Below are 24,286 nucleotides of genomic sequence, written 5' to 3' on the forward strand. Positions count from 1 at the left end.
AATTAAAATGTGAATCATAAACATACACATACTCCTGGTGCTTCTGATTAAATTTTACTCTGAAGATAACTGCTCTCTTCAATATCCAAAAATTAGGACAATTTCTTTCTTGGTCAGAAATGTAGACAACACATACGCTCATGCAATGGATAAAGTGATTAAGTTTTCTTGTGCATTGTTCCTACCACATAATCAGTCCCTAATAACCTGTCACTATCCTCCCACAAAAAGCCCAGTCCCTGCACGTCCTTCCTGCTTTGTTCATGGTCAGCTGGTAGAGCATTCTGCACTCTACCCACACTGGCTTATCTATGGAAGGGCACCCTGAACATAACCATGATGAGTCAAGTCAGTTTTACACTATTCTCTGCCCCTCCCTGTTGCTAATCCACATGGTATTGAATCTGATAATTCAGGGTCCTTGTTTTTCCAGGGAACATGGATGTGCATGAACCACACCTAATGAAGTTGGCCCCTCATGTTATTGATTCTTCCCAGAGACCATCAACAAAGGCTGTAATGAAGAGATAAGATTATCTTCTCACCAAGGCCAAGCTCTTACGGCTCGCTACACAACAGGCCAAAAAATAGAGAGACTACTTTTGTGGGCAAGGAATAGTGATGTTATTCTGAAAGCCAGCAGACCGACAAAACGGGGGACTAGCAATGCAAAGAATCACATGTCCTGAGTTAGAAATCAGGCTCTTTATAGTAAAAGGTGAGGGAGTAAAGTCCTGGTTCAGGTCAGACTCCTGTGAAATAAAATTCAACTATTATGACAAGACAGGAGTATTTAAACATGAATTCCTCTCGGCCCTTTGGCCTCCTCTCTCCTCCCACTGTGAACTGTGTATTTGCATTATGCATCAAAGCAAACCTCCATCAGCAGAATACATACTCAACCATAAAGAGCAACATTCTCCTAGCATCAACAGGAAAACTCCTTAAAAGATAACATTCCTTCTTGATCTTGTAAGGGTCACACGACCCACTGCAATGATGCTTAGATCTGGATTATGTAAACTGTCAATAATACGTCATGTGTTGTACCACTCTGTCTTACAAAACTTATATAACTGGGCCTTGATTTCTTTTTTTTTTTTTTTTTTTTGCTGTACACGGACCTCTCACTGTTGTGGCCTGTTCCGTTGCGGAGCACAGGCTCCGGACGCGCAGGCTCAGTGGCCATGGCTCACGGGCCCAGCCGCTCCGCGGCATGTGGGATCTTCCCGGACAGGGACACGAACCCGGCATCAGCAGGCAGACTCTCAACCACTGCGCTACCAGGGAAGCCCACACACCATATTTTAACACATTGTGACTTGAAATGATTCTGCAGTATATAATATCTCAGGTTAACCTCAGAGAACTAAAGACTTGTTTATTCCAAGTATGCATTCTCTGATGTGTGGTCTGTAGAAAAAAGTGCTGAGAAAACTCAACAAATTCATTACATTTGTAAGAATTCCCCCAAACATGAGTTTTTTTGTTAAACGCTGAGAATGCACTGATTCATGAAGAGTTTCCACGTATACACTTTATAACCTGTATGAATTCTCTCATGACACCAAACTTACTGGATGTATCCATATTTACAACATTCATAACATCTGAAATCTTGTTCTCCAACATAAATCCTGTGTTCCACAGTTTTGTTCTTCAGTTACAAGCCTTCGCACGCATATTGCTTTGTGTGGTTTCTCTTAAAGATGTGTATTCTGAAGTCCAGTGCATGGGGAGGCCTGGATAAAGCCTCGATTCACATTTCCATGGCTCCTCTTCAACATGGACTCTCTGCTGCTCCCTAATACGTGAACTCAACGTAAAGGTTTTGCCACACTCATTGCCATTTGGGAGTTATCGCTCCAGTAGAACATACTGTGATGTTTGGGTAAAATCCTTGCCACACACATTACATTTGTGCTGTTTCTCTCCACGATAAATATTCTGGTATTTAAGTACGAGTAAGCAATATATTAAATTTTGACATATTCATTGCATTTTAAAGAATGAAGTATTTGATGACCCCTGAGTTTAAGGCACAACCTAAAAGCTTTGCAAAATTCAGTACATTTGTAACATGCTGTCCAGTGCAGACTACCTGATTATTGGTGTGATGTGAGGCATGAGAACAGATTTCTCACATTCATGGCACTGGTGAGGATTCTTTCCAGAATGCATTATCAACGGCCTGACCACATTAAATACATGTATCTGGGCTCTATCCAGTATGAATACTCTTAGGAAGCCTAAGATGTGAAGATTCATTATATTTTTAAGGGCTCTCATCTGTATACATCAGCTGATGGCAAGTTAGGCCTGAAAGCACACTTAAGAACTTACCACATTTATTGCATTTCTCACAGTTCCTTCCAATATGAATTCTGTCATGGATCATAAGGTAAGCACTTTGACTAAACACTTTGAGACACTCATTGCATTTGTAATGTAACACTCCAGTATGAATTATCTGATCATAAGTGAGGCTTACACACATAAAAGCTTTGCCACACTCATGATATTTGTATAGTTTCTTTTCTACTTTGAGATTTAAAGACCTTCCCACATATAATACACTTACACAATTTCTCTCAGGTATGGATTTTCTGATGTTTAGTGAGGGTTGAGACCTCAGTGAACGCTCTTCCACACTCAAAACATTTGAAAGGTCTCTCTACCATATGTACTCTCTGATGACTTGTAAGGTGTGAATTTCGACTGAAGACCTTGCCACACTCATCACATCTGAAAGGCTTCTCTCCGGTATGAACTCTCCAATGAAGTTGAAGATGTGCTTTTTGACTAAAGGCCTTTCTACACTCGTTACATGTGTAAGGTTTCTCTCCAGTATGAATCCTCTGATGTTTTGCAAGAGTTGCCTTTTCACTAAAGACCTTGCTGCACTCATTACATTTGTAAGGTTTCTCTCCGGTATGAATCCTCTGATGAGTTGAAAGGTGTGAACTGTAACTAAACAGCTTGCCACACTCATTACATTTATAAGGTTTCTCTCCAGTATGAACTCTCCGATGATCTGCAAGGTTTGATTTTCGACTAAAGACCCTGCCACATACTTCACATTTATATAATTTCTTTCCTGTATGAATTATCTTATGTCTACTGAGGTTTGAGTAGCGATTAAAGGTTTTGTCACACTCGTTACATTTGAAAGGTTTCTCCCCAGTATGAATTCTCTGATGATTTGCAAGGGCTGTTTTTTGACTGAATACCTTGCCGCACTCACTACACCTGTAAGGTTTCTTTCCCGTATGAATGCTCTCATGAACTGCAAGGTGTGACTTTGTACTAAAGCCCTTGACACATACATCACATTTATGTAATATCTCTTCTGAATAGATTATCTGATTATTCCTGACAATTGAGCCATGACTAAAGGTTTTCCCACACTCAGTACATTTAAAATCTCTTTCCCTGTGTGTTTTCTGATCTTGTGTCAGTACTAAAGGATGCATAACATCATTCCCATATACATTAGAAATGTTAGTTTGGACACGAGGAGGAATTCTTTGAAGTGGTGAAAATGAGAAACTATTGTTGATGGACCTCTCAACTTCATTACATTCAGAAATTAACCTGTCAGTTTGAAATACCTGCAGTTTACCCTGAAAGTTTAATCCAAGCCTATTTCCAATGGGCTTGATTCCTGCATCCCTTCTACCATGTGTATCTCTTCTATCAGTGAGATTTCCATTATGGGTTATAGGTATTCCTTTGTAATTTCTTTCATCATCTCTCCAATGACACTCAAAGTCATACATATTTTTCTGGATTTCCGTGAGGTAAAAATGTTTGATTTCACGACTTTTAGATCTTCCCAAGATCACTCTTTGAAATACTTCTCCTGGATCACTGTTCCCTTTGGGTTGTAATTGCTTGACCACATGTATTGGACAGATATCTACAAGACATAAAGAGCCATAGGGATAAATTCAAAATTAACTGTTTCATGTTGAATATATGATATTACACCAAAGGTAATACTTATACCAAACACAGTTGTAAAACTTCCCAACTATGTATTTTTTTTTAATTTTTTTAAAAATTTGAAATTGCCCAATTATGATCTTAAAATTATTAGAAACACTAAAGCAATAGCATTGTTTACTAAAAAAAGAGTTATAAAATACAATTCAAATTGATTTTAGAGGAGACTACTTGCAAACCCGCTATGACAAAAACACTCACACAGGAAAAACGGACGTCAGCTCTCAAAAGAACGCAATTTTTCCACCATGACTCGAAAGCATGTACCAATTTACAGTAAACATACTGCTGTCTCTGAGAAAAATACATTATACTACAGATATATTCTGCATACCTGGTGTACATAAGTAAATGTTAATGAACACACAATATACTGTAATGCTAAAAAATCCAAAACAAGCTTATCTAATAATATGTCGCTGTTTAGAATTATAAAACATATATACCATAGAGAAAAAGAATTCAATAGGACAGTTTTTATGAAAACAAAACATTTTTCTAAATATCTTCTACAAAATGACATACCCATAACAGGCATTCTGCAACATTAATAAGTAAAAAAAAACTTATAGAAATAATGAAAGACTTCAAAAAAATTACTAGATACAACATCAACATGCAAAAACCAACTGGGTTTCTAAACATTAAAAATGAACAGGGCAGGGCTTCCCTGGTGGTGCAGTGGTTGAGAGTCCACCTGCCAATGCAGGGGACACGGGTTCGTGCCCCGGTCCGGGAAGATCCCACATGCCGTGGAGCGGCTGGGCCCATGAGCCATGGCCACTGAGCCTGCACGTCCAGAGCCTGTGCTCCGCAACGCGAGAGGCCACAGCAGTGAGAGGCCCGCGTACCGGGAAAAAAAAAAAAAAAAAAAAAGAACAATCAAAGCAATTCAATTTACAATAGAATCAAAAAAGAAGAGTACTTAAACATAACATTATACAAGAAGGGAAGGATTTGTAACTACTGCAATTTGCAGTAGTTACAAAATAAAGACATCTGAAACATATTAGAGAAGACTTCTGAATAAAGATAAAGACTTCTGAAACATATTAGAGAAGACATATTAGACATATTAGAGAAGACTTCTGAAACATATTAGAGAAGACACAAATAAATGCAAAGATATCCCAAGTTCATGGATTTGAAGCTGATATTGTCAAGATGTCAATACTAGCCAAAGTTATCAGGATATTCAAAATAATCCCTAGTGTAATCCCAAATCCCAATACCGCTTTGCTGAAGAAACAGATGAATCAATCCTACAATTCCTGTGGAATTTCAGGACACAATGAATAGCAAAAAGAAGCTTGAAAACAAACTCAGACAATTCACATTTCTTTATTTCAAAACTTTTTCCAAAGCTACACTAATCAAAGCAGTATGGTACTGGCATAAAGACAGAGAGACCTGTGGAACACAAGAGACTGAGAAAAATACTTTCGTGTATAAGGTCAAATGATGTTCCGCAAGGTTGTCAAGACCACATAATGGGGGAAGGGCAGTCTATGGAACAAAAGGTGTTGAGAAAACTGGATATCCACATGCAGAAGAATTTAGTTGGACCATTATTGTATTAACTCAAAATGCTTCAAAGATCTAAACCTAAGTCCCTAGTGAATAAAACTCCTATAAGTAAATTTACAAAAAAAGATTAACATTGGATTCACCAATGATTTATCAGATGTAACAGCAAAAGCTCAGGCCAACAAACTAAAAACAGATAAATTGGACTACATCATAACTATTAACTATTGTGCACTAAACCATACTCAGCAGAGTGAAAAAACAATGTATGGTTTAATACAAAGTATTTGTAAATCATATATTCAATAATAGTTTAACATCAAGAATATTTATTTAATAAATAAATTTGTTGGTTTTTTTTTTTTTAAAAAGAAAGACCCCAAAATTCCAACTATAGTTTGTGACAAGGAGAGACTCTCCATTGCCAAATGCCTGGAAGCTATCCTGCCATTTTCCAGTGATGTAGTGACATTCAGAGCCAAAGTATGTTGCAGAGAAAATAAGATCTGTGCTACTTCCGACTTGACAACTGACACCCTATATTCTCCAGTTAGAATTTGTTCTCAACCAAAAATAATATATTTTTCTTTGATGAGTGATCTTGGGACTTCCCTTGTGGCACAGTGGTTAAGAATCCACCTGCCAATGTAGGAGACACCAGTTCGAGCCCTGGTCCGGGAACTAAGATCCCACATGCCGCGGAGCAACTAAGCCCATGCGCCACAACTACTGAAGCCCGCATGCCTAGAGCCCATGCTCTGCAACATGGGCTCTAGACACCACCGCAGTGAGAAGCCCACACACCACAACAGAGTAGCCCCCTCTCACCACAACTAGAGAAAGCCCACGCACAGCGACAAAGACCCAACACGCAGCCAAAAAAAAAAAATTAAATAATAAAAATAATTTTAAAATTTTTTAAAATTAATAAAAATTAAATAGCAGCCGGTATTTTCCATCTTCTGATTATATCTTCCAAATACAACAGACATGAAACCAGGACAGGGTCAGGGGTTAGACACTAGAGGCATCAGCTTTGATCTATATGGACTAAAAACTGAGCATCCAATAGAATCAAGTCCATAAGGAGAGAAGAGGGGGCTAGACAAGCCAATAACACAGCCCGCCTCATGCTCCTCAAAGTCAAGCAACAACCAGTTCACAGCAGCCAGATGATGAGTGTTGTGGATCTTGATAAAGACCTTGCCTTTGTCTCTATAGGAGCTGCAGCAACACTGGAGGGTGAAAGAATACATTTTACATTTGGAAGGATAGAGTGATAACTCGAGTAGAAGAAAAGTCCCCTCTGAGAGTTTAATAAAGAAACTTTGGTTTTCCCAAAGAACGCTCCACCATGAGAAGCGTTTCCCAAACACTATTCATGTTGTGGCTTCCTCTCTGCCCTGAGATCCCACCCGTGTTCACACTTTCGATACATTCTCACCCATTTGGTTTTTTTTGCTATTTTCACACCACTCACCAGAGTCCTGGGCTCTTCCTCTTGCTCCAGAAATGGAGATAATGTTCAGATCAGAAAAAGAAATTTCTGCTTATCAGAACAAAGAAATGTAAATTGGTGTGGTTTTTCCAAAACCACAGCTCTTTGTTCAGCTGAGGAGTGAGGACATTACAGGTGGGTCAGGAAAAATATTTCACAAATTCATCCACCTCCTCCTTCTAAATGCATTGGGAACAGTGTAATGCATATATCTAACACTCTTCCAAGAAATAGTCAGTCAAAGCCACAGGGCAGAAGACAAGAAACTGGATATCTTTTAAAAGTCTGCCATTGAGCTTTATACATAATTAAGCTCTTGAACAACCCCTAATGTAACATGAAATGGGCAGATCATCTGAAGAAAGGGTCAGTTTAAACTCGTGATGCCACATCATGTCTGTGTCAACAGGGCTTTCAGATCACATGAAGAAAACAGGGCCTCCCAAGAAGCACACAGGGAAAAATGCAAAACACCCAAGGGCAGATCCCAACTTCTAGAGGGAAGTTATCCTCACCCACAGAGATCAGGTTCCTGTAGGTCTCCAACATCACGTCCCTGTACAGGGCCCTCTGACCAGGGTCCAGGCATTCCCACTCCTCCTGAGAGAATTCAATGACCACATCCTTGAAGGTCAACCATTCCTGAAATGAAAATACATTTCAACAACGGATCATGAGAAGGGTTATCTTCATACAAAATGGGAAGATGAGAGAGGGGTAAGGATCGATTTGGTTCAAGTATATGTTCTGAAAGATCTGTGTTAAGGTATTTGGAGCAAATACTGTGTCCCTTATTTTAAATTCTTATGCTTTTTCATAAGAGATTATCATATCATCCAATAAATATGGATTTGTCATCTTTGTGGAGAATCCATAAAACATATATAAATAATACTAAACAACGGGTTGTCTATGCAGAAGTGTCAGATCTATGTTCTAAACATTGAGTGATATTCAATATTTAAATAAGTTACACTATGAGTGGCGGCTTCAGAGATGACAAAGTCCACAATGGCTTTAAAGAAAACTCAAAATCTTCAATTATGATAATGATAGAAACAGCAATGACTAAAAGTGTTTGAATACTTCCTATAGACAAAACATTACTCAAAATAAGTACTTTACAAGCACGAACTTCTTAGCAATATAACAGCTCATTCGAGAAAGATATGTTCCCATCTTACAGAGCAGAAAACTGTGTCAGAGACACAAAGAGAAACTCGAACCAAGTCAAGAAGCTAAGCAATGACACAGCAAGCACCTGAACTCAGGTGGTTGAGCCCTGGAATTGAAGCTTAAAAATCAGTTAAGGAGAGCATTAAAAGTTCACTGACACTTTGTTATACAGCAGAAACTAACACACCACTGTAAAGCAATTATACTCCAATAAAGATGTTTTAAAAAAAAAAGTACATTGACAGAGGGATCCCTGAGAAAAGCTTTAAAGACATTCAAGGTGAATGACATGGAATAGCATGAAAGGTCATTATAGATGCGGGCACACAAGCACATGCACATACAATGTTAGTAATCTTACTACTGTTTAAACCATTAACATGATGGTGTAGAAAAAATTCAAGGCCACGGAACATATATATGTATATATATATTTATACCTTGGTTAGGGCATTTCTTTCTTTTACTTTGGATTGCAGACACTTGCTTATGTATATGTACCTTAAATCATTAAAACAAGGATTCAAATCTGTTTCATCCCTTCACGTCTTCTATTACTTAAATAGGTCTTTTTTTTATTAGTTATCCATTTTATACATATTAGTGTATATATATCAATCCCAATCACCCAATTCATCCCACCACCAAGGCCACGGAATATATTGAAGATATAATTTCAACTGCAAAAAGATATATACTTTTGAAATCATGTCTTTTATCTAAATGAATGGCTTGCACATCCATGGCACCCATCACACAGATCAACACGAAATCAACTGGAACGAGAAGACTTATCTCTTTACATATTTCAGGACAATTTTTTTTATCATCGGTTTTTTTTGTTTTCCACTAATAAAAACATTGACACAAAATTAGAGAAGTTTAGTGTTATACACTATTTTCACAGATTAAGAAAATTATCACAGTGGTAAAGTTAAAAACTTCTTGGAGAATTAAAAATCATGACAAAAAAAGCGTATGGAAAAAATATATTGTTATTAAGCAAGAACATTTCACCAAACGTCATGAAAAGTAAACACTTGATACGTATCCTCTGTAATTACAGTGAAATAAAGGGGGCTGGCCAGGGCACCAACCTTTCACCACTGCTCAGTGTGCCTGAGCAGGGACCACTAGAGGAAGTAACAGGAGGAAAAAAGGAAGACCAAGTGTAAGAGACACAGAGAGAGTGTGTCAGACAGTTGGAAATGTGAACATTCACACATCAAATGAGACGGAAAAGCTAAAGGTGAAAGAAAGGAAAAAGATATTCCATACTAAAGAGAGCAGGGCTGAGTATATTATATCACACAAAACAAAGGCAAAAACTGACAGAAGGCACAAAGGATATTATACAATCTTAAACGAGTCAATTCACTAAGAAGATATAACAGTTATAAATATATACGTTAGAGCTTCCCCCCAAATGAAGCAAACGTTAACAGAAATCAAGAGGAAAACAGGGACTTCCCTGATGGCGCAGTGGTTAAGAATCCACCTGCCAATACAGGGGACACAGGTTTGAGCCCTGCTCCGGGAAGATCCCACATGCCGCGGAGCAACTAAGCCCGTGTGCCACAACTACTGAGCCTGTGCTCTAGAGCCTGCAAGCCACAACTACTGAGCCCGTGTGCCACAACTGAAGCCCGCACGCCTAGAGCCCATGCTCCGCAACAAGAGAAGCCACCGCAGTGAGAAGCCCACGCACCGCAACGAAGAGCAGCCCCTGCTTGACGCAACTAGAGAAATCCCACATGCAGCAACGAAAACCCAACACAGCCAAAAATTAATTAATTAATTAAAAAAAAAAAAGGGGGGGAACAGCAGCACAGTTAACAATATGACACTTCAATACCTCCATTTTACTTGAAGGCTATAATAAAAGAGAAATCTACATGGCTAAATGGTTACAACAGAAAGAGAAAAGATCTCCACTCAAGAATTTTTTACATCTCAATGAAGCAGAAAGAGAACAAACTGAATCCAACTTTGGCAGAACAAAAGAGTTAAATAAGAAAGATTCAGGGCTTCCCTGGTGGCGCAGTGGTTAAGAGTCCGCCTGCCGATGCAGGGGACACGGGTTCGTGCCCCGGTCCGGGAGGATCCCACATGCCACAGAGTGGCTGGGCCCGTGGGCCATGGCCGCTAAGCCTGCGCGTCCGGAGCCTGTGCTCCGCAACGGGAGAGGCCACAATGGTGAGAGGCCCGCGTACCGCAAAAAAAAAAAAAAAGGAAGATTCAGATCCTACAAACCCACTCCTAAGCATATATCGGGAGAAAACCATAATTCGAAAAGATACATGCACCCCAATGTTCACTGCAGCACTATTTACAATACCCAAGACATGTAAGCAACCTAAATGTCCACTAACAGATGAATGGATAAAGATGTGGTGTATGCATGTGTGTGTGTGTGTATATATATATATATATATATATGTATATATATATATATATATATACACATACACGATGGAATATTACTCAGCCATAAAAACAAATGAAATAATGCCATTTGCAGCAAAATGGATGGAACTAGAGATTATCACACTAAGTGAAGTAAGCCAGACAGAGAAAGACAAATATATCACTTATATGTGAAACCGAAGGAAAGAAGATACAATTGAACTTACATATGAAACAGAAATAGACCCACAGACATAGTAAAGAAAGTTAGGGGTGACCAAAGCAGAAGGGAGGGGCATAAATTAGGACTTGGTATTAACATATACACACTATTTTGTATAAGATAGATAACCAACAAGGACCTACTATATAGCACAGGGAACCATACTCAGTATTTTGTAATAACCTATAAGGGGAAAGGATCTGAAAAAGAATATATATAAAATTGAGTCATTTTGTTGTACACCCAAAACTAACCAAACACTGTAAACCAACAATACTGCATATAGGGATATATGTGTATGTATAGCTGATTCACTTTGTTATAAAGCAGAAACTAACACACCATTATAAAGCAATTATACTCCAATAAAGATGCTAAAAAAAAATACTTCAGTAAAAAATTGCTAAGTAGTTCGACATCACTAATTATTAAAGAAATGCAAATCAAAACTACAATGAGCTATCACCTCACACCGGCCAAAATGGCTACCATCAAAAAATCCACAAACAGGGCTTCCCTTGTGGCACAGTGGTTGAGAGTCCGCCTGCCGATGCAGGGATACGGGTTCGTGCCCCGCTCCGGGAAGATCCCACATGCCGCGGAGCGGCTAGGCCTGTGAGCCATGGCCGCTGAGCCTGCGCGTCCGGAGCCTGTGCTCCGCAACGGGAGAGGCCACAACAGTGAGAGGCCTGCGTACCGCAAAGAACAAAAAAAAAACAAAAAAAAACCCCACAAACAATAAATGCTGGAGAGGGTGTGGAGAGAAGGGGACACTCCTGAACTGCTGGTGGGAATGTAAATTGGTAGAGCCACTATGGAGAAGACTATGGAGGTCCCTTAAAAAAAAAACAAAAATAGAGCTATCACATGACACTGCAATCCCACTCCTGGGTATATATCCAGAGAAAAACATGGTCCGAAAGGATACATGCACCCCAGTGTTCACTGAAGCACTGTTTACAAGAGCCAAGGCATGGAAGCAACCTAAATATCAACAGAATAATAGATAAAGAAGATGTGGTACGGGGCTTCCCTGGTGGCGCAATGGTTAAGAATCCACCTGCCAATGCAGGGGACACAGGTTCGAGCCCTGGTCCGGGAAGATCCCACATGCCACGGGGCAACTAAGCCCACGTGCCACAACTACTGAGGCTGCGCTCTAGAGTCCGTGAGCCACAACTACTGAGCTCACATGCCACAACTACTGAAGCCCATGCACCTAGAGCCCATGCTCCGCAACAAGAGAAGCCACCGCAATGAGAAGCCCACGCACTGCAATGAAGAGTAGTCCCCACTCACCGCAACTAGAGAAAGCCCACGTGCAGCAACAAAGACCCAAGGTGGCCAAAAATAAATAATAAAATAAAATTAAAATAAAGAAGATGTGGTACATATATACAATGGAATATTACTCAGCCATTAAAAAGAATGAATTAATGCCATTTGCAGCAACATGGATAGACCTAGAGATTGTCATACTGAAGTAAGTCAGACACAGAAAGAAATATCATATGGTATCACTTATATGCGGAACCTAAAAAGAAATGATACGGAGCTCTGGTACCCTGAGTCAGAATAGCTCCACAAGTGATGGAGAGCGATCTGTTTCCAGCCAAAGCAGCAGCAGCAATCCCTCTCAGGTAACAATGGTAGGGTCTGGAAAAATTTCTGAACCAGAAGCTCCAGATAAACATGATTCAGCATCCTATGTTTCTTCGTTGTTGAAATCCAGTGTGAACAGTCATGTGACCCAATCTACTGATTCCAGAGAACAAAGTGGATCCCCGAAAAAGAGTGCTTTGGAAGGCTCTTCAGTCTCAGCCTCTCAAAGCATTTCAGAGATTGAGGTGCCCTTGTTGGGCTTCTCAGGAAGCTCAGAAGAAGAGTTGCCACCGTTGTCTTCTAAACCTAGTTCAGAGACAGCTTCAAGAGGTTAACTCCCAGAACTAGTTCAGAGGCAAGTGTTTTGTCATCTGTTTCTAAAAACAGTTCCTCATCAGGTACATCTTTACTAACCCCCAAAAGCACCACCTCAGCAAACACGATGCTGACTTCCAAAAGCACTTCACAGGTAGCTGCATCACTGTTAGCTTCCAAGAACAGCTCCCAGACCAGTGGCTCTCTGGTTTCCAAAAGCACTTCCATAGCAAGTGTGTCCCAGCTGGCTTCTAAGAGTAGTTCTCAGACCAGCACGTCACAGCTGCCTTCTGAAAGTACTTCGCAATCGAGCGAGAGTTCTGTCAGATTCTCTTGTTGCAAGTTAACCAATGAAGATGTGAAACCGAAGCAGCCTTCTGTCAATAGACTGTACAAAATGGTGGCATGGAAGTTGGTGGCCGTTGGTGACTTCAGTCCCAGCATGAATCATGGAGAGCTCCTAAACGCAGCTATCAAGGCTCTGAAAGCAACACTGGATGTGTCTCTTGTCCCACTAACAGAGCTGGCAGATCTGCCTCAAAATAAGAGCTCTCAAGAAAGTATTGTTTGTGAACTGAGATGTACGTCTGTGTATTTGGGCACTGGCTGTGGAAAAAGCAAAGAAAACGCAAAAGCAGTTGCATCAAGAGAAGCCTGGAAGTTATTTCTCAAGAAAAAGATGGTGGTAAAAATATGTAAAAGGAAATACAGAGGCAGTGAAACAGAAGACTTAGTACTCCTCGATGAAGAGTCAAGGCCTGTAAACTTACCTCCAGCATTAAAACATCCTCAAGAATTACTATAATGCGTCCAAAATATCACTGCGTACAATATCTGGTATTTGAAGAGAAAAACTTGCTTACTTTTGTATAATATGAAACACAGGCTTTCACAAATGTTGTATTGCTTTTTTCCAGTTTTGCAGAAAATCTACATTCTAGTTCTCTTCATACAGTGGAAGTTGTAAATAACTTGTGAATGACAGTATACATTAAAAGGTTTATGCATTAACAGCATACCAATATGCTGTTTTATTTGCTGAAGAAAATACTGTCTTCTATTTCTAATGACACATTAGGTAGAATGTGTAATTCTGTAGTCTTAATTTTTGTACTACTTTGAATTTGGTGAAAATGTATTGTCTACCATGCTTTATTTTTCTAGCTGAATAATCCTTCACATCAAAGAAAAGGAGACCATAGTATTTGAATGTCTGAAAGTCTGTGAAGCTTAAGGTTTTAAGAATGTTGCCCATAATGCTGAACATGTCTGTTAAAGAATAAAAGAGAAAATAGTTGCCTCAGACTAAAAAAAAAAAAAAGAAATCCAAAGATACAAATAAATCTATACTCATGGACTGGAAGTCTCAAAACTCTTGAAATGTCCAAACTACCCAAACTGTTCTACATATTCAATGCAACCATTATCAAAATCACAATGGCAATTTTTGCAGAAATAGAAGGAACACAGGCCAGACACCACAGAAACTCGAGGGACCGCAAATTGCCAAAACACTCTTGAATAAGAAGAAAGATGGAGGCCACCCTTTAATTTTCAAAACATATTATAAAGTAATCAAGATGGTGTGGTACTGGCATAAACACAGATATATAAACCAATGGAACAGAAGAGAACGCTCAGAAATGATCCTTTGTAAATATTTAAAATCTACTGATACTAAGGATGCTAAGACTACACAGTGGAAAAAAGACACCTGCCATTAACAAATGGTGCTGGGAGGGCTTCCCTGGTAGCATAGTGGTTAAGAACCTGCCTGCCAATGCAGGGGACATGGGTTTGAGCCCTGGTCCAGGAAGATCCCACATGCTGCAGAGCAACTAGAGTCCACGAGCCACAACTACTGAGCTGGCGTGCCACATGCCTAGAGCCCATGCACCACAACAACAGAAGCCCATGCACCACAACAAAGAGTAGCCCCCGCTTGCCACAACTAGGGAGAAGCCTGCGTGCAGCAAAGAAGACCCAATGCAACCAAAAATAAATAAATAAATAAATAAAATTTATAGCAAAACAAAACAAATGGTGCTGGGAAACTGGATGCCTGGATGTGATAAACAATGAAGAGGAAACCTTACCTTCATCAAACGTAAAAATTTCTCTGTGCCAAAGAACAAAACCAGCACAGTGAAAATACAAAATCTGAAGAATGAGTGTGATGAAAGTGATTTAAGGAATTTCCACCTCTCAGACATTTAGACTGATTTCATAGTTTGAAATAGATGATGGAATAAAACACCCTCTATCACTGATGTCTGGTTCTGAATTTTTCATTCTGTTCCCAATCATTAAGATTCTGAAGTCAGTGACTCACTCATTTAGCTTAATTGCCTTAGAAAAAGTCAGAACAAATTTCCCCTTGTTGGTCTACTCCCAGATTTTACCAGGTATTGTGCACCTAATAACTTGACTTTCATGTGCAGTTTATTTATCCTGGTTTACGGAAAGCAGACAGTCCATCCAGATGGGGCCCTAAACAACCCCTCCCACCCAATAGCACTGACGCTCTGCCTGAATCTGTGGGTGTGAAGCCCTGCCCAGCACTGCACCCAGTGGAGCCTCTTCACAAGTTCCAGGTCACTGGGTCATGGGGAGACGGGATCTAAGTGGAGATGACAGGCCCTGAGGGAAGGACCCGAGTGAGTGTGAATGTACAGGTGTCAGGCAGGATAGTTCAGAGTCAGAGATTAGCGAGTCCAAAGAAGGGCATTTCAGGAAGGACAGACAGAAGAAACAACTGAGAATATGACTTTACCTGAGAAAGAGCCATTTCTGACTCCTTTTCTTTCCTCTCCCTCCTCTTCCGAGCTTCTTCCTCAGACAACGTTGAGTCTTTAGAGGTTGACCTTGAAAGTTGAAAACAGGCTGTTTAATGCTTGGAATCGACACACCCCCTTCCTGAGTCACCACCACACACACAGGGAAGCCCTCAGCATGTGGAACAGACGGTCCTCTGCTGCCCACTGTCCCAGGAGGGGCTCAGGACAGTAAACTCGTAAAAGACCAACAGGTGAGTTTTCCCACCCTTTCTTCAGATCTCGCTCCCCTCCTGGTGAGGCCCTCATGTACCCGGCAGCAGCGGGCACCTCAGCTGGACCCAACGATCCCCTGCAGGTCACAGACCAGCCCTGATCCATCCCCACGCAGAGCAGAGCCCTCACCCTCAGCCCAGATCTCAGCCCTCAGGAACGGGGGGACCCAGAGTCCTGATGCTCAATGCTGGATCCAGATTAGAATTAATGGGGGCACCTTAAATATTATTGAGCTTTGGCCTCACACCGACGATCTGAAGAAGAATCCCTCATCAGAGGGTACAAAACATGTATATGCAAAATGCCTCATCGATCTAATGTGAAGCCTGGGTTGAGCACCACTCAGCAGTGGCAAGGCCAGCACAGCCCTCACTTTCTTTTTCTTTCCCAGCTTAACTGAGGTAGGATTGATGAGTAACAACCGTGTACATGTGAGGCATATAATGTGATTATTTGATAGATGTATATTCACTGTGTAATAATTACCACAATAGTTTACACTTCCATCAACTTACAATTACCATTTAATTTCTGTGTAGTGAGAACACTTGAGTGTTACGCTCAGTGCAAACTCCAAGTATACAGAAACACAGTGTGATTAACTATAGTCTGCATGCTGTACATTAGATATACATGTGGTACTTTTTCATCTTACAACCGAACGTTTGTAACCTCTGACCAACATCTCCCCATTTACCCCACCATCCAACCCCTCCTAATACCCTTTATACTCTATGGCCCTATGAGTAAGACATTTCTACTTTCCACCTATAATATCTGCCTTTTTCTGTCATAATAATGTCATAATTTATGGCTGAAATAAATTTTCTATATCCATTCATTTGTCAGACATTTTAGTTCTTTCTACATCTTGGCTGTTGTGAATACAGTAATGTTCACTGCAGTGCAAATATTTCCCTCGCTATAATGATTGCATTTCCCTTGGATATCTAGCCAGAGGTGGATAACATAAGCGGATAAACTTTAAATGTTTTACATTCTAAAGCAACAAATTAAAATATCACAACTTAATCACCCATATACAAAGAACTCACCCCCCATCTGTATCCAGTTTCCCCCTCTACCTGACTACTATGTGTTTCTATTTCATTCTTTATCTGTCTCCCTATTTCTCTTTGTTCCCCTCTACTCTCCTGCTGTGTCTGCCCTGTTATTTTATCACACCTGTCCTGCCCCAACTTTTCTGATTGTCCTAAATATCCATATATTTCTGCCTCTTTCTTCCTCCATCTCCGCTCCCGCTCTGCCCTCCAGGTTACATTCCTTCTATTCCTGTTACACTCCCACTCTATGGCACCCCAGACGGCTATGCTTCCTTCCTGCTCTGTCTTCCTCTGCTCTTGTAGTCAACACCTGTCCTCTGTGTCTCTCCCAGGACCACGATGCTCCGAAGGCCTTACTTCTAACTCTTTTATCCTCTCCCCCCACTCTCTGTGAAGTGCTCTCACCACTGCTGTCCCTCCTGCTACAGCTGACGCAGGGCCCCTGTCCCCATGTTGCTCTCCAAACCCAGGAGATCACACTCCTTTATTCACTTCTCTATTTTATCCACCCGCTACTTTAAGAGCTAAATCTGTTTCATTTTACTATCCCTTTGAGAACAATTTCCAGCGAGATGAACTTGTGACGGAAGAATCCTGGGTGTCACACGGTTGGCCCTGGTCACCTCCCCCTACACAGGGTGAACGGAAGAGCTGACTAGAAGAGGAGGCTTGCGGAGCACAAGTACCGGCCTGAGGAGACGCGAGGACAGAGGCGCTGGGGGGGGGGGGGGGGGCCCCGGGGGGGGGGGGGGGGCCCCAGAATCCCGGGTCCCGGGAGAGGACGCGGCCTGTCCGGGAGCGCGGCGGCCGGCGCTGCCCTCTGGGGCAGGGGAGAGAGCGAAGCTGCGGGCGCGCGAATCCACCTCGCAGAAGGGGACTTTACAAGGGGCAGGCTGAAGTAATAAAGGATTGTAAGCAGGAAAATGTCGCGAAAGGCGGTGTCTCAGTGGACCGAAGGCCGAAAAGCAAAGGGCAAGGACCCTCACAGCGATTTCAAACCCAAAGGAAATTAATACTCGACCTGTTACGGCGACTTCTGGATTTACTTGGGGCGGACGGCGGGCGCTGGGCTATTACGCCCGCAGAACCTCGGAGACCCTAAAGATGGAGTAAGGGGGACCGCGCAGCGCAGACTTAACACTAGAAGGAAAAACTTAAGCTCCGCTGTACGACCTTCACTCTCAGGTCTCCGCTTCCGCTTCCGTAAGAAACTGCGCACGCAGCGCGTACTTCAGAGGCGAGGCTTCTAGGCGGGACTTGGGCGGAGCGCTGAAGGTGAGAGGCGGGGCGAGGAGAGTCCCGGTCTGAGCCTGAGAGCCCGAAAGGCGGGACAGGGGGTAGGGGGGGCAGTCAGGGAATGGTGCTTCCCAGTACTTTGAAACCCCTTAAGTTACTGGCTGTTACAGTTTTCAGGTAAACGCTTACAGCTTTGGGGACCAGTTATGTTGGAAACTAGGATGTTTCCTCCTAACAAGTAGAAAATGATTTTAATAAAAAATTGTTTTTGCCAGGATGTTGCTCACAAGTCCTGCTCCTGAGGCTCAAGCAATTCAGTGGTTGGGAACTTGGGTCTCCAAGTGGTAGCTGTGGGGCAGTCATTGGATGTGGAACATTTCCTGCAATTAGTATTAATTTAAGCAGTTTAAGAAAACAAGAGCTTGACTTGTCTCTGTATTACAAACTAGAATAAAAAATACAAAACTCTGGGACTTCCCTGCTGGCGCAGTGGTTAAGAATTCGCCTGCCAATGCAGGGGACACGGGTTCGAGCCCTGGTCCAGGAAGATCCCACATGCCACGGAGCAACTAAGCCCATGCACCGCAACTACTGAGCCTGCGCTCTAGAGCCCACAGGCTGCAACTACTGCAACTCACATGCCACAACTACTGAAGCCCGCGCTCCTAGAGCCTACGTGCCGCAACTACTGAAGCCCGCATGCCACAACTACTGAAGCCCACGCTCCTAGAGCCTGAGCTCTGCAGCAAGAGAAGCCACCACAATGAGAAGCCCGCACACCACAATAAAGAGTAGCTCCCACTCACCGCAACTAGAGAAAGCCTGCGCGCCACAAGGAAGACGCAAGGCAGCCAAAAACAAATACATAAATAATAAATAAATGCAAAACTCTCCCTGGGAAGAATGGGCCATTTCATACTGACACCCTGCAGAACAACTTGTCCTTTCTGTTTCTTATTCAGCCAGGAGGCCAACTCAACACTGCTCGGTTCCAGACTCAGGGACAAAACCCAGGGTCTGGGCTTCCCTGGTGGCGCAGTGGTTGAGAGTCCACCTGCCGATGCAGGGGATACGGGTTTGTGCCCCGGTCCGGGAAGATCCCACATGCCGCGGAGTGGCTGGACCCGTGAGCCATGGCTGCTGAGCCTGTGCTCCGCAACAGGAGAGGCCGCAGGGGTGAGAGGCCCGCATACCGCAAAAAAAAACAAAAAAAAAACAGGGTCTGAGACTGGAGGACTAAGGTATGTGATAACTTCTGTCAGTAATGATTACTCTTTTTTTTTTAATTTTTTTTAATTTTTAAATTAAAAACATTTTTACTAACCATTGCTTTAAAAAGAGCAATACATTTTTAAAAACTGATATAAATTACATTGTTCTTTTGTTACTGAGTCTAAGCCCCTACTGCTCGCCACATGACAGGCCGACGATCAACAGACGAGTCGCTGGGACAAGGAGTAACGACTTTATTCAGAAAGACAGCAAACCAAGAAGATGGTGGGCTCATGCCCCCAAAGAACCATCTTGCCTGAGTTAGAATTCAGGCTCCTTTTATACTAAAAGGGGAGGCAGTAAAGTCAAACACTTCCTGGTTTCCATCAGCCTCCAGAGGGGGATGTGTCAATTTCTTCCTCCCTGCAGTCATTCACAGGTGGGCCTGGTCAGGAGGTCTCCTTTGAGCTAAACAAAGGTATTTTACCTTAAGGCTCATGACCTGGGAGGCAGGGTTCCCAGAGATGGGCCATTATGTATAATTTAAGCTTCTAGGCAACATCCCTTCAGTGATGAACTTGTAATAGAATACAAAGTGTTCTTCCCTATTACAATTCCCCACTGTCAATTTCCATCCCACAATCTTGTGGGAAAAGGAATGAAGACCCTTCTGCTGAACAGAGGTGAGGAATATTCCTTACAATCTTTAGTTAGTCCTTTTTATCTACAACTATTTAAACCTGATGAAACCTCTTAGCAGTTTCTTGTCTAATTCGTAACTGAACTTGGGGTTTTGGTTCCAGTTCAATACATATACTAAATTCCGGTGCTATTTCTTTGGACACAATTAAACAAATTGGTTGCCCCTTCTCCAATGGGCAATGGAGATGGAATTCCCATCTACTTCAGTTGGACGGGCAGACCTGTTGGAGGTATCATGAATAAATAGAGCCCAAAGTTTTAATGTGATTGGCCACCGCTAGGTCTTTAGCATTTATAGATTCTCCTGCCTGGGAACACACCTGCAAGGCCTGCCATACAGTATTCTAAAGCGGCTTAATTTAAGCCTGCTTCTGGGAGCCACTGATCCATAGCAGAGCAACTGGCAAGGCCTCATCCCAAATTCAGTGTCTCTTGACATGTTTTAGCGATGTTCCTTTTTAATGTATGATTCATTTTCTTGGTTTTTCCTGTTGATTATGGTCTCCAGGATGAATGCGGTTTTAATGCCTTCTTCCAAATCCGGGGATAATATCCCTTAGAAGGGCTTTAACCACTTCAGAGATTTTCTGTCTGTGGGATATGCTTCCACCCATCCTGAAAAAGTGTCCACACAAACACTAGCAGGTTATCTGAAATTTCTTGCAGTTCAAGGCATTTGAGGACAGTCTGTTTTTCAGTCCTGGGTTGGGCAGTTTCCTCTGTGTTGAGTCCCCATCTGTGGAGGTCTGACAGCAGTCTTTGGGTTATTTTTAAGACCTTGCGGGAAAGAGCTTTGTCTCCTTTCCAGGGATTTTCATGAGCCCCATCTGTAGGCTTAAATTAAAGCGTATTCTGGTGGGACTCCGATGTCAAGCTATTCTGGTGGAAAAACTTCAGGGTGAGGTCTATCAGAAAGTTAATCAGGGCTTCCCTGGTGGCACAGTGGTTGAGAATCTGCCTGCCAATGCAGGGGATACAGGTTCGAGCCCTGGTCTGGGAAAATCCCACATGCCGCAGAGCAACTAGGCCCATGAGCCACAGCTACTGAGCCTGTGCATCTGGAACCTGTGCTCCGCAACAAGAGAGGCCGCGATAGTGAGAGGCCCGCACACCGCGATGAAGAGTGGCCCCCACTTGCCGCAACTAGAGAAAGCCCTCGCACAGAAAGAAACGAAGACCCAACACAGCCATAAATAAATAAATATTTAATTTTATTAAAAAAAAAAAAAGTTAATCAGCTCATTCCCCACTGTCAATTTCACCCCCAACTTCTGTGGGGAATTAGGTGCCTCAAGTCCAAGGGAGCCCCTGGGCCTCTTCATTCAGTGTTCCTCTCTTTCTACCATGAGAGGTTCTTGTCTTTTATCGTTCTTCTTCTGTTTTAGCCGAGGGCAACCTTCTCCAATGTTCCCCCTCCTTCCAGTAAGCACATTGTTCCTTCCCCAGTGGGCGCTCACCTCTCTTCAGGTTACTCGCCTTCCGGGAATCCAATGCCACTGTCAAAAGAGTGGCGTGTCGTTTTGCATCTTCATTTTTCTGTTGTTCCCTGTTGAACACTTTAAAAGCAACATCTACCGAGAAGGGTTCACTCCAAATGTACCATCTAATTTTTCCAACTTTCTCCTGATATTGGAGGCACTTTGCCCCAAAAGGTCAAATGTACTATTCTAATATTTTCAGGGGCCTCAGGATCTGCATTAGTATGACGTCTGTAGGCCTGAGGTCTTCATTTGTTTTGCTGAATGTTGCTCAAACTCTTTTGCTTTGGTTTCCCTTTTCAAGGCCCTGCCAAGGTGCACTAATGAGTGGTGCTCTAATGAGGTCCTTCTTCCCTAACTGGGGTCCCAATTCGGTTCAGCTGTGGGTGCTTCCAAGTGGGCTTCAGGTGTAGGGGATCCTCCCTACAAGGAGGGCTGCCATCTTATGAGGACTGCAATCTTTCCAATTAAACAAGTCTGAGAAACCCAGCCGGCTATTCATTTGCATTTACGCCCCCTATGAGATAACGGCGTAAGGGGAACTGCCCGTCCTGGAAATGGCTCCTGGCCCAAATTGGCTGCCCTGTTGGGTCTTAGATGGCAATACCAGACCAAGTCCCCGTACCCCTGAAACTAACACAGGATTTTCTATCTGATCCCTATAAGGAGGGGCTGTCCTGGGCCTCAGTGTAAGGAATACGGGCTGGATAGGAATGGAAGGTGGTGGAAGGGGTGTATATAGTGGCATAATTGTCAGAGCAGCTGGGACAGCTAGCTCAGCCAGAGGAGTTAAGGTTTGGAGCAACATATCCTCACGCTCATTCCCTACTTTTTTGTATTTTCCCTGATAACACTACCAATCCTTGTGCATAAAGGATTTCATCATTCTTCCCTGCTTTTTCACAAAATACCTACAGAGTCATTCAACAGCCACTGTAAAACTATAGATAACAACTGATCATATAACCATTAAAAGGGCGAATTTCTTTTTAAGAGGGTATTAAATCATTTGTTGATTACCCATGGTAATGGATGACACACAAGCTTCATTCCCATCTATAACTTTATCTGGTACCATAATTCAATTTAGATATATTGCACAGGATGTGCCAACAATCATATTAATAACCAAAAGACTCCATGACTTTGCTTGGGTGACCCTTTTAACGGTGAACTCTAGGTCACGACACAGTAACGGTCAGTTCATAGCTTCTCCACCAAAGCAGGTTGTAAATAAACTTTGAATGGAGCCTGGCATCACCCTGAAGGAATTCTAACGTCACCCTGTTGGGGTAGTTTACCAAAATGGCTTCAGAGGAGACTAACTACACAGCACATTTAAAAAAACACACACGTTTATTCAGCGTCACGATCAGACTATGACATTTAGCAATAAACAGCATGGGCGCAAAAAAAAAAAATCTACATTAAAACCCTTTGTTGGAATGCTTTACACTTTCCACAGAACAAAAACTAAAGTAACCTGTTAGGGCTTCCCTGGTGGCGCAGTGGTTGAGAGTCCGCCTGCCGATGCAGGAGACACGGGTTCATGCCCTGGTCCGGGAAGATCCCACATGCCGCGGAGCGGCTGGGCCCGTGAGCCATGGCCGCTGAGCCTGCGCGTCCGGAGCCTGTGCCCCGCAACGGGAGAGGCCACAGCAGTGAGAGGCCCGCGTACCGCAAAAAATAAATAAATAAAATAAAATAACCTGTTATACAATTAGCCACAAATACAGTCCTCGAGTTTTTTTCCCCCATACACATGAGTACTGTCTAAAACATGTCTTCCTTGTAGCAGTTAGGCCCGGCCACCACTGTGCTTAATTGAGTTCACAAATCTTTTATAACCTGGAGTTTCCCCATCACTTCTCTGTCTCTCCTCTCCTGCTAAGCTTTGTTTCCCGGGAGTAGTTAAAACCTTCTGGTGGCTGGAACCGCCACAGCCACCTTGGTTTTGTGGTTTGGCAAAGTATTGGTCTCCACACCACAGGGGCCAGCACTTCTGCCTCCAAAGTTTCCTCCTTTCATGGGTCCAAAATTTGCAGATTGTTTGTTGTAACTGCCAGAATCATTGTAGCTTCCACCACCTCCAAAATGGCTTCCATCATCACCGAACCCATTATAGCCATCCCCACTGCCACCATATCCCCCGCCACCGCGGCTGCCACCAAAGGCACCTCGGCCACTGAAGTCTCCTCCACGACCAAACCTGTCATTCGCACCAAAACCCCCTCCACGACCACCACCAAAGTTTCCAGAACCACTTCGACCTCGTTGGCTGGATGGGGAACTAGCCATCTCTTGCTTAGATAGGGCTTTCCTTACTTCACAGTTGTGGCCATTCACCGGGTGGTATTTCTGACTGGCAGTCTTGTCTACAGAGTCATGGTCGTCAAAGGTTACGAAAGCAAAGCCTCTCTTTTTGCCACTACCTTGGTCAGTCATGATTTCAGTCACTTCAGTTTTCCCACACTGTTCAAAATAATCTCTTAGGTGATGTTCTTCAGCACCTTCTTTAATGCCACCAACAAAAATCTTTTTCAGTTAAGTGGGCACCAGGTCTTTGAGAATCTTCTCTTGAGACGGCCCTTTTTGGTTCCACAACTCTTCCATCCACCTTGTGTGGCCTTGCATTCATGACTGCATCCACCTCCTCCACAGTGGCGTATGTGACAACCCCGAAGCCTCTGCAGCGCTTGGTGTTTGGATCCCTCGTTGCCACCCAATGTGTGAGCATTCCCCGCTGCTCAGAATGGCTCCTCAGACACTCATCAGTTGTTTCAAAGCTCAAA

The 24,286-nt window shown here is 42.6% G+C and overlaps 1 protein-coding gene, 1 long non-coding RNA gene and 1 pseudogene across 2 annotated transcripts; 1 reads left to right on the forward strand and 2 right to left on the reverse strand.

The window, feature by feature from the left end:
* Window positions 1-1,655: 1,655 nt before the first annotated feature.
* Window positions 1,656-18,054, reverse strand: LOC113605692 (zinc finger protein 347-like; annotated as a pseudogene).
* LOC113605709 (CDKN2A-interacting protein-like) lies at window positions 12,392-14,054 on the forward strand. Its single transcript, XM_027079246.1, has one exon. The coding sequence runs from the start codon at window positions 12,880-12,882 to the stop codon at window positions 13,555-13,557; it is 678 nt and encodes a 225-aa protein (XP_026935047.1). The 5' UTR covers window positions 12,392-12,879; the 3' UTR covers window positions 13,558-14,054.
* Window positions 18,055-22,831: 4,777 nt separating the features above from the next.
* Window positions 22,832-23,252, reverse strand: LOC113605721 (uncharacterized). Its single transcript, XR_003427319.1, has 2 exons — window positions 23,204-23,252; window positions 22,832-22,977 (listed from the first exon to the last, which is right to left on the reverse strand). It is a non-coding gene; the product is annotated as an uncharacterized LOC113605721 (long non-coding RNA).
* Between the last annotated feature and the right edge of the window lie 1,034 nt (window positions 23,253-24,286).

The sequence above is a fragment of the Aethalodelphis obliquidens genome, unplaced genomic scaffold (genome assembly GCF_003676395.1).
Source record: "Aethalodelphis obliquidens isolate GAN/ISIS:26980383/991018 unplaced genomic scaffold, ASM367639v1 scaffold43, whole genome shotgun sequence".
In the NCBI taxonomy this organism is placed as follows: Eukaryota; Metazoa; Chordata; class Mammalia; order Artiodactyla; family Delphinidae; genus Aethalodelphis; species Aethalodelphis obliquidens.